Source organism: Crinia signifera, chromosome 5 (assembly GCF_055691185.1).
Source record: "Crinia signifera chromosome 5, ASM5569118v1, whole genome shotgun sequence".
NCBI lineage: Eukaryota > Metazoa > Chordata > Amphibia > Anura > Myobatrachidae > Crinia > Crinia signifera.
The window spans coordinates 94,399,839-94,410,554 of NC_139221.1; the positions used below are offsets into that span (position 1 = coordinate 94,399,839).

The window sequence follows — 10,716 nt, forward strand, 5'->3', positions numbered from 1 at the left end:
GGTCGACATGGGGAAAGGTTGATGTGGGTCAAGGTCAACATGGTTCTAGGTCGAAAGGTCATTAGTTCGACAGGTCATTAGTTCGACAGGTCATTAGTTCGACATTGTCTAGGTCGACATTCAAAAGGTCGACATGGAGTTTTTCACAGTTTTTTAGCCAAAATGTGCTGACAGGTGGTATTTCATGCCCTACCATCCACTAGGGCGCGGCGGGAGAATAAAATAGTGTGCCGAGCATGGCGAGGCACTTTGCCCGATGCATTGCGATCGCAGCAAATGATGCGAGGGGATGCTGTGTACTTTAAACTGTGTCCATGTTGACTGTGTTGACATTCAAGTAAAAAAACTGTGAAAAACCCCATGTCGACCTTTTCACTGTCGACCTACACAATGTCGAACTAAATGACCTTTCGACCTAGAACCATGTCAACCTTTTCCCATGTTGACCTACATCCATGTCGACCTACACCCATGTCGACCTAATGGTGTCGACCGAATGACTGTCGACCATAATGCTGTGGACCAAATGGATCCCAATCCCATCTAGATGGAGCGCAACACCACCCTATTGTAATTAATTTTAGCCCAAGCTTAAAGGACATGACCTTGGTTAATGGCAATACTGAGGTCTTGAGGGCAGACATAGACTGTGGTAGCAAAAGTTCAAATAAACTGTTAATAGGGGTATGTGTTTAGACTCCTGATATTACAGAATCAGATGAGACATTACTCATAGAACAAATCAATAAATATGCACTACAGGGACAGGTATTAATCATGGGGGATTTTATCCAAACACATTTGCAGCCATGCACATGGGTGGGATTTCAATCATGCATGGCAGTGCGGGGCAGCGTTTACCTGCTCGCTGGAATCTTTACACTCGCATCCCAGCGAGTAGGTCTGTATCAGACCCTTAAGGAGCCCATACACGCTCCATTGTGGTCCGGCTCAGTTCTGTACTATGCGATGCCCACTCCCGTGCATCACATAGTACGGTACAAAAAGTATGTGCTGCACATACTCTTTGTACTAGCTACACATCGTATCGGATCTCAGTGCATGCACAATGCATGCAAAAGGCATGCGATCCGATACAAAGTGTACTTTAAAAGTACATAACGGAGCTGCAAAACGAGGCGTGTATGGGCTCCTTTAGTCTTAACAAATAACATTTAACTAATTTCAAACATTAAAGTAATTAAAATGTGAGGAAACAGTGATCACAATATGGCTTTGCTTGAAATTTACTTTCATAAAAATCAATATACAAAAACACTTAGGATCTTATTCTGGTCCACACGTAATGCTCCGAATTTCACAGTGTTGAGTGTGGATTAAACTCCGACAACTGCTCGCAAAGCTGGCCACACACACCTCACCCCTTTTGCATAAACATACATTCGCAGCCTTGGATTCAGGGGCCAAATCATATGATGGTCGCCGACCATCAAATGATTTGTAAGGTACATGCAAATCTAAGACACTCTGGTGATATCAGCTGCCCACCCCCGGCAACCACAGCACTGCCTAATTTCCATAGGACCGCCCAACATTTTCATGGGAACACCCAACACATTCCCATGGGTGCTTCCCCTCGCTGCCGCCCCATGCTCATCACCAACATTGGTAGTTGCAAATGGGATGCGAACAAGCAGTTTACCATGTCCGTTCGCACCCAGCCTATGCGCATGCACATTAGGAAAACATTGCTCCCCTATGCAAACTTGTGGGGGATCAAGCAGATTAGAATAATGTCTTTAGCTTTGGGAAAGCAATCTGCAAAATGCTGAGGGAGTCCATAAAATACAAAGTGGGATGCTAGTTTTTGAGGGTAGGAACACAGAGGAAATGTGGGAAGCTTTTAAAATGTTGTTGGTAAGATTAACAACAAAAACCAAAAGGTTAATTACAGTACTGTATGTCAAAACTGTTGTGGTTAAAGAAGAATGCAATGGAAGCAATTAGCAATCAGAAGAGATCCTTTAAAGTAAACAAGGCTATTGGGGGCAAGGAAGCTTTCATATTATATAAAGAGCCCATGGTTCCTGGGTTTTATCTGTCACCAGGATATAATGTCACTGACCACAAACTTTCACACTTTAGTTGCATTTCCATTACAAACTTCCAAGTTGTATAATTAACTTCACTTTTTGTATCATGCATGTATGCTTCTTACAGATATAACCGAGTAGCCTTTAATTAGCTTCACTTCACTCTGTATTCAATGGCATTGTGTGCCTAATTCGCATTTATGTGCTGCTTTGGGTGTACTGGGTGTGGATTATTAGATAGACAGTGTCTATATAGACAGTAAATAAATGTACCCTAAGAGGTCGACATGGGAAAGGTTAAGAGGGTGAAAATGACAACAGGGTCAAATGTCAAAATGTTATAGGTATTTTACATTTTTTGGGAGTGTCAATGTCAACTGTCAATTAGTTTGATGCGTATTGGGCCACGTACTTATGCATGACTCACTTTGCTTGCCATGCTTTGGATTTGGGGCCTCGCTAAACTCGGCACTATTATAGTCTAGTTCTATGCCGATATTGTGATGAAGTAAGAAAAAGGTGGTTAAAAATAAAACATCATTAAAAACTCATGTCTTCCTTGTCATATAGTAGCATTGATTGGAGGTGAAGTAGTTTAGTAGTGTAGTGCAACACACACAAGGGGAATTGGTGCAGCATATAAGGGGAATGTGGTATATTGATGTAGTGCGATGAATTGGAAAATCTAGTGCAGAAATATAGCTCAAGATATAAGGAGGGAGTATAGTGATGTAGTGCAGCAATGCAGTATGGAGCATAATGAGATGTTGTACAGTTATGCAATGCAGTTGTGTAGTTCAGTGTAGTGACGTAGTTCAACATTTAAAGAGATGAGTGTAGGGATGTAGCACAATTATGCACTAGATGAAGTGCAGTGACATAATGTAGTGGGGATCAGGGCCGGATTAAAGCAGGGGCAAAAGGGGTCAGTACCCCTGGGACCCCCTCTAGCTAGGGGCCCCCTGTGGTTGGCATGTATTAAAAAAAAATAGCTAAAGGTTTTGTGCCTGGGTAGTGCTGCAGCTTCACCTATCTGCCAATGTGACAATGATTAATGGTGCTGAGCATGGGGTGCCAAGGCACACTGACATTACTGGGAGTTGACTAACTCCAATGACACTTTGCACAAGAGGGCAGAGGCTGAGAGGTTTATGCTGAGCTCTGATTGGTGGAGCTCATTACATGCTTCTCAGGCCCATGGAGGACAGCAGCAGCCGCCAAGTCATGGGAGGGTTTTTAATCGGAGGCAGCACTGGGACTGTGAGGTCTCCTACAGTCCTACAGAGTAATCAGTTACCCATTGACCAAGTTTATACTGCCTTTACTCTGTGTTTTGACAGTGTAATATTCTCCCATGCAGTTTGCAGCCAGTAATGACAAGTGCAAGCCCCCCCCCCCCCCTGTCTAAATTGCCCCAGGCCCCCCGAAAGCTTAATCTGGCACTGGTGGGGATGTAAGCCACATACTAATCATCTCCTTTTTCTTTTGGGGGGATGGAGGCAAAGCACTTCTGCTCATCACTTGCTATGCCACCACCCCACAAGTAGATGTTACAACACATAAAATATGCTGACAATGCCATTGACCACATCGATGCATACAGTATAATTTCATATAGGAGGAAAACCCCAAAACAGTCTCAGAATTCTTATTCTATAAATAATTAGCAAATTACCCTAAATCTGCACAATGTCCAATCACATCATTTTGCATAGTATTGAAAGCGAATTAGAAACAACATTGAAATGTGTGACACAATTTTTCTTAACACAGTAGTAACTGTATCACAGCCCTAGCTCTATTAATGTAATTGGCAATTCACTCATGGAAGATTACCTTTTCTTTAATTATAATTGATACAGTCTCTGCTTGTTTAGACAAAATAAAACGATTTAAATGTAATTTTAAAAGGTCACACAAAGCTATTCTACATTTTGTTCATGCATATGCCTGGAACCACTGTCTCCTCTATTTAATTTAAAAGTGAAGTAGTGTTTACATTGTTTTAAGCAAATATTAAGCCTGATCTAGCAATATTTTACGTTTGCAAGACATCTGCTAATATATGGATCATTAGAGGAAAGGCTGGTAGCTACAACATGACAAGCAATTTATTCCTTGTTATGTGTGTCAGGGGAGGCTGCAGGAAAGAAAATGTGCTACAGTATATGCTGTCATACAGACTTTTAACAGTTTTCACCATAGGCTTAAAAAAAAATGAAAATCTGTCAAAAGAGTATACAGTAGATAAGTATTGAAAATTAGAATAATTCATCTCAGAGTGTACCAAATAAATGTGAAAACATGCAGTATATTAACCTTACCAATATTTCCACATAGAGAAACTCACCAAGAAATGATAGCTTTCTCTGTGAGCAATTATATTTGAAATCAAAACACATTTTCTAATGCTTTAAAAATGTGTTTTCGATTAAATATTTAAATGCAATGAACTAAACTCATTAATTTTGCATTACAATTATTATTCTGGCAATTCCATCCAGTATATTAATCCAATTATTATAGCACAGTAACATACTTGTTCTGTTGCCCTTTCCACCATAACGATAGGCAATCTTAACTAGCCTCACAGCCTGGGGTCTTTCCACACAGCATCAATGTCACCTTGGGCTCTTGTAGATTTTCTGCTTGATAGAGCACCCATTGGCAATATTGTTCATGGACAGTAGATTTATCCTATGAGGTTTGAGCATAATCCCATAAGACAGAGGAGTGTCATGGAGAAAGCATTAGAAGACCACATCAAGGATACAGTAGACAGCTATTTGTAAACCGTTATTCATTTCTAGAAAGTATTGATTCAAAAATAACTGTTTATTTATTTCCTGATTTAGTGCTTGTTCTTCTAATTGTCACCATGAGAAGACGGAAAAAGGAACCTTTGATTTTTGATGAAGAAAGAGATGTCAGAGAGAACATTGTACGTTATGATGATGAAGGAGGAGGGGAAGAGGACACAGAAGCCTTTGACATGACAACTTTAAGGAACCTGAATATTATCCGAGACAACAAAAGCAGGAGGGATGTCACTCCAGAAATTCAGTTCTTGAGCAGGTCATCTGTACGTAGTCCTCCAGACAACTTAATCTTTAGGGAATTTATCTGGGAAAGACTAAAAGAAGCTGATGTGGATCCTTGTGCACCTCCTTATGACTCCCTACAGACATATGCATTTGAAGGAAATGGCTCAGTTGCAGAGTCTCTCAGTTCATTAGAGTCAGTCAGCTCAAACTCTGAACATAATTATGACTATCTGAGTGACTGGGGTCCTCGTTTTAAAAGACTTGCTGATATGTATGGCACCGTTGAAGACAACCTGTATTCATAGCATTGGAATAAAAACTCTTAAGGCACTGAATTAAGAATTTAAAATTGACTGCTGAAATTTACATATGTGCTCATTTTACTACAGTAATATAGAATTTTGGTTTTGTGGAACATGTTTTATTTCTCCTGCCCTTAGGGACTGCTCTGACAACAAATTGGAAATATTTACTTTTATATAGAATGAAAAATGTATAAATTCACCAATATATGGTTAATTGAATATCTAATCTGGTATTTGAGGATTGAATCTAAAACCTGACCTATACTTTATTTAATATCTTTAATTGGACACTTTTGCTATGTTCATGATCCATTGATATGCAGAATGTTCAGCTAGAGATGACATAGGTGTGGTATCCATTGATAGTCTCCATCGAAGACACTTCTGGTTGTTAACCTCGATGATGTTGGCACATCCATAGGCGATCCATCAATGGTTTCTATCACTGATGGACATCCCTTCTCTATTGCCTACCAGGCAGCAGGTCAATTAGAGGTGGAGGTGGGGCCTCACAGGTCATGTCATGGGCAGGTTTTGTGTCTCTCCACAAAAAAAAGAGGTAAAAATCAGGGCCTGTGTGCCATTGATGGCAGAGAACCATTGGATCTGTGCTATTGATCACAAAACCAACCTATATCGGTGGTTAATTAACGATGATCATGCCTATGTTAAGTCAATTCAAAATTTAAATTATAATATTCCTTAAAAGGTAATACTTTTCTATATGGATAAAAGATGGTCTATGTAAATGAATTAAAGCTGGAAAATGAAGCTTGAATAATGTTGCTTAATTAACAAAGCAATTTGCTATATAGAGACCAAAATATAATCTATCTGCAGTGATGTATGTTCTATATGAAGTTTGATATGGCTAAATGCATATCTGGCCAAAAGAACACAGATGCAGAGAAAATACAATTGCATTTAAAAACAACTAAATATTCAAATCTAGTAAAATTATTCAAACGAAACACAAAAAGTGCAAATAAATAAAAAAAGTTTAATATTAGAACAATAATAATAATAATAAATATTATGTTATTGTAAAACAGAAGTAATGTTTCTTTGAACACCATCAATCAGAAACTTTTTTTCTTCTAATCATTGTACACCTGGATGGTAAATTATGAAAAAGTTCCAAAAGTGAAAAAAATTCTTAAAAACACATATCAATGATTTTCTGTGTCGACGATAATCATGTCAATCTATTGACAATACCAACTACTGCATGTCAACCAATAATAGTCGACCTACAGTATTTACTGTTGACCGGATTTTCAAGTCCGGATACAGTACAGTCGTACAGTAATTGCTTAAATTGGAATGTTATACAGTATTACACACTTAACTGGTGTTAAAATACAGTATGATACTGTACATATAGCAGGTTTATGTGTTTTGCTGAAGAATAAAAGAAAAAAAAAAACATTTAAAATATTCTCAAAGACCTTTAAAATGTACCATACCACAATCACAATCATAGGAGAGCAAAACAATACATTTTCTAGGTTGACCATGTCATACACAGGTCCAATTGTCTTTTTAGTAGAAAAGTATAAGATAAAATACAGATTTAAACTTCTTTGTGATATATGTACTGCAGGTGATACCCTTTTATATTGGATTTGAAAGGTAGAATTATTTGTCAAAGAGATAAACTACATAACGCCATAAGGTATTTATATGTGTGATTTGTTTGAGGTACAGTATAAAAGACAATAATCTATTTAGGTTTTTTGCACTTTCTAATAATCATATAATGCATACTTTTCATTTTAATTTAATTCCCCCTTATAGATATGGAAGTTCTATTGAAGATGTGATGTTGTTCACATCAACCAATCAGAATCTACTTCTTATTTATTCATTTATCACCTTTTAGAAGATAAGATAGCTGATTGGTTGCCCAAAGCAACATCCCATCAGAAATAGAACTCCCATCTTAGTAAATTAACCCCTAAGAGGGGACAAGTAAGGTTAGACTGTATATGGGGGGGCACTAAAGAGATGAGTTATGGTAAGGCTACAGGAGGATAGGGTTAGACTGGTTACACAGGTTAGGAGTGGAAGGGTCAGAATACATCCGAATGCTGCTGTTGGTCTTTTGACCACTTGTTACCCAAGCACCAGCATACCAATACCATCCTGTCATGTAGAAGTTTAATACACTTGTGATTTTCATAACCATATGATGATTAGAAATGTTAGTGTTGTCAGACATGAGCTCAATGATATGCCAGGATATATTGAAGAGACAATCTTAATACAATAGCTATGAAGATCAAGGGTTGCATCTAAGTTGCAGACATTGTAATGGACAGTCTGGTCATATTGTCTTGCCTCACAAATAATGTATTACTCTTACAATTCATTCATAACTCTTAATACATACAGTATGTTTCATATAGAAACATACAGTATGTATTAAGTGTTATGAATTAATATGCGCAGCACAGAAAACCTCGGAGATGTACGGTACATCTCCGAATCAGTCCCTAAGTTTTAAGAAAAGTTTCAATATGGAAAGTGGCAAAATTGCCCTTTTTAGTTTGTTGTTGAGGCTGACACATTTTTATTGGTTTAAAAAAATCTTACAAAGTTTAAACACTAACAAGACAATTTGTTCATTTGTATAACTATATAGATTTGTTTTTCACAACTATAGGGTTGCACTTTAATGTAAATTTCAGTATCTGCAAATTATCAACTGGAATCTAAGATGAGTAACCACATAGTATTATTGACAAAGAAATTATTATTATTATTATCAATGCCAGCATAATGTGTCTATATACACATGTATATATTATAATGAAAATATAAATCTTAATTAGGTGCATTCATTTGTCAGTTTAAGGTACTTTTTTTGACAAGCTACTGTACTATAATTGCCTACATTAGGCTTGATAATCTTTGCAGTATAATTTTTGTGATTGCCTTATTTACAGAATCTTAAATGATAATACCGAGTCTGTGTTACAAGTGAAATTTAGAGTGCTGGTTCCTCAGGCAGTAACTTTAACAGTTGCATTTTTGTTGTTTTCTTTTATCCTCTAATTTATAAAGGACATTTTGCCTTTTTACTAGATGTGTAGTGTTGCATTATATTTTTGGAGCACTGATCTACATAAAATTCAGGACCATTTTGCTGCCTTGCAGTATAAGTCTCAACAGAATGAGCTGATTTTCCTCTAGACTCCTATGTGAATGAAATGAAGCATGGAAAATGAGAAAGAACTCTAAGCAATCGGATGGCATTGATACAGAAAGAAAACGCTTACAAGGACATTTGATTTTGAGCCATTAATATTTATGAGACATTGAAATCAAATAATTGTATGCTATTTTCCTTTGGAAAAAAAGAAACTAAAGATGATGAAATGAAGTATGATTTTCAAAAATACCTGTTAGATCTGATACTATCACTGAGAACTGAACTTTTTGTGTTGTCAATGATATGCAGTGATAAGGCTGTTTCACTTTTCAATCTTATCTGTTGTTTTGCTATTGAGTTGACCTTGCTCTTGGACCTTCGCAAATTGATTTTGGAAAACATTCTTTGTATACTGGTTAATACTATTGACAATAATTTAAACTTCTAAAAATGCATTTTTTTATTAAATAACTTTTGCAAGACCCAGATATTTACACATTCAAATGTTTTCATTCCATATTATTGATTAAATGTATTTTCTTTACTATGATTTGAATTCTGTTCACATTTTATTTCATTTTGTTTATATTGTTGAATTTCAATTGGATTAGTTATTGTCATTCTGTATTAACAGTCTAGTATAAAGCATTATATGATTTATATTGTATTGATGTTCTCAATGACCTTTTACTTTGTTGTACGTATTTACTATTTATGTTTGTGAATAAGAGTACTTTCATTGTATAACCAAATTTGGATTATTGGTAAGAAATACATTTCTTTTTTAAAAAATAAACAAATTTAATACATTTGAGGTCATTGGTAAAAAACTGCTTCCAATTAGACACACAAAATTTATAATTTTGGGGTATTTCCAAGCTAATGGTTCGGTTTTTACCCACGAGGCTATGACATCAAAATGAGGGGAAAAAAATCTTCCTGGCATTGAATCTTGCAAGTTTTGGATTCTGTAAAATTTCCTTTGGTGATTCAGGTGCTATTTGAGGAATAGGGTGTGGCACTGTGGGCTGCAGCAATAACACTGTGTCAGTGAAGGACAGTGGGGTACAAGCACTATGGTGACATAACTGCTGTAGCTGTCTCAGACTGTAGAGCTGTGGGGTGCAAGCATACTCTGACATTACTGCTTTGGCTTTGTCAGAATAAAGGGCTGTGGGGCGCAGCACTACTGTGGCACTACCAGGGCAGGTGACATGGGGGTCAAGGGGGACAAGTGTGACAGGCCCCAGCAATCTCAAGGGCCCCAGAGCTTCCATACCCCATCACGTCCGCTAGCCTGTCAGTGACCCTCGCGGCCAGGCCACCTACTGTGCATTTAGAAGAAAAGGATGGTAATCGCACAGGAAAGAATGAGTATGAGTCAGAAGGTTTGGCCCCTCAATAGGTGTCTTAGTGATTAAATTCGTATGACATGTGAGGGTGTGCTACCACAGGACATCAAAAAGTTACATATATAATTTTGGACAGGAAAGAAATGTCACTGTGTGGTGCACCAAATAAAGAGTCAATTAAAATCTAACCTTTATTGTTATCGGTTAAAATTATAGCGAAATATAAAAGACACAAAACATAAATAACATACACATTCGTTTAAAAAAGGATATAAGTTATCCTTGCTGCGTGGCGTCCCACACTCCTAATTTTCAATTCCTACTAGTATCAAAGTACGTACTCTGTCAGTTACTATATTGAATTATTTATATGTATGCGGCGGGCATTAAACACACATTATAAATTACCCCATTTATAGGAGAAAATTGGTGCAGGTTAAGGTTGGCTGTTTAGGGCGGGTATGCCAATTGATTTGAGATATAATAAAGTGCGACGACTTTAAGGATAGAATTTCCAGATGTCCAGTGCTTGTACTGGAGGGCACTGGTAGTTGTTCTAATTTGTCACTGATGTGCCATTAGGTATTAGTTTTATATGATGGCGCTAGTTTATGCCAGAAAATAATTAGGCAAGGTTGAACAGTGTTTGTGTTTAGGAATACCGATAAGGGCTCAGTAAGTAGTATTAGCGTGTCTACATGAGCGTGTCGGTAACCTCTAATCTCACGTTAATTGTGTGTTCGTATAGAAATGATCACTGCAGCATAGCCAAATATATCAGAGATAAAATTGATACAATCCCTGGAG

The 10,716-nt window shown here is 37.3% G+C and overlaps 1 protein-coding gene across 2 annotated transcripts in view; it reads left to right on the forward strand.

The window, feature by feature from the left end:
- CDH7 (cadherin 7) overlaps window positions 1–9,195 on the forward strand; it is a 205,546-nt gene extending 196,351 nt beyond the window's left edge. For both annotated transcript variants that reach the window (XM_083187709.1, XM_083187710.1), the window contains exon 12: window positions 4,910–9,195. In XM_083187709.1, coding sequence (XP_083043835.1) covers window positions 4,910–5,403 — 494 coding nt within the window. In that variant the 3' untranslated portion in view covers window positions 5,404–9,195. The remainder of the gene's footprint in view (window positions 1–4,909) is intronic.
- The last annotated feature ends 1,521 nt before the right edge of the window (window positions 9,196–10,716 follow it).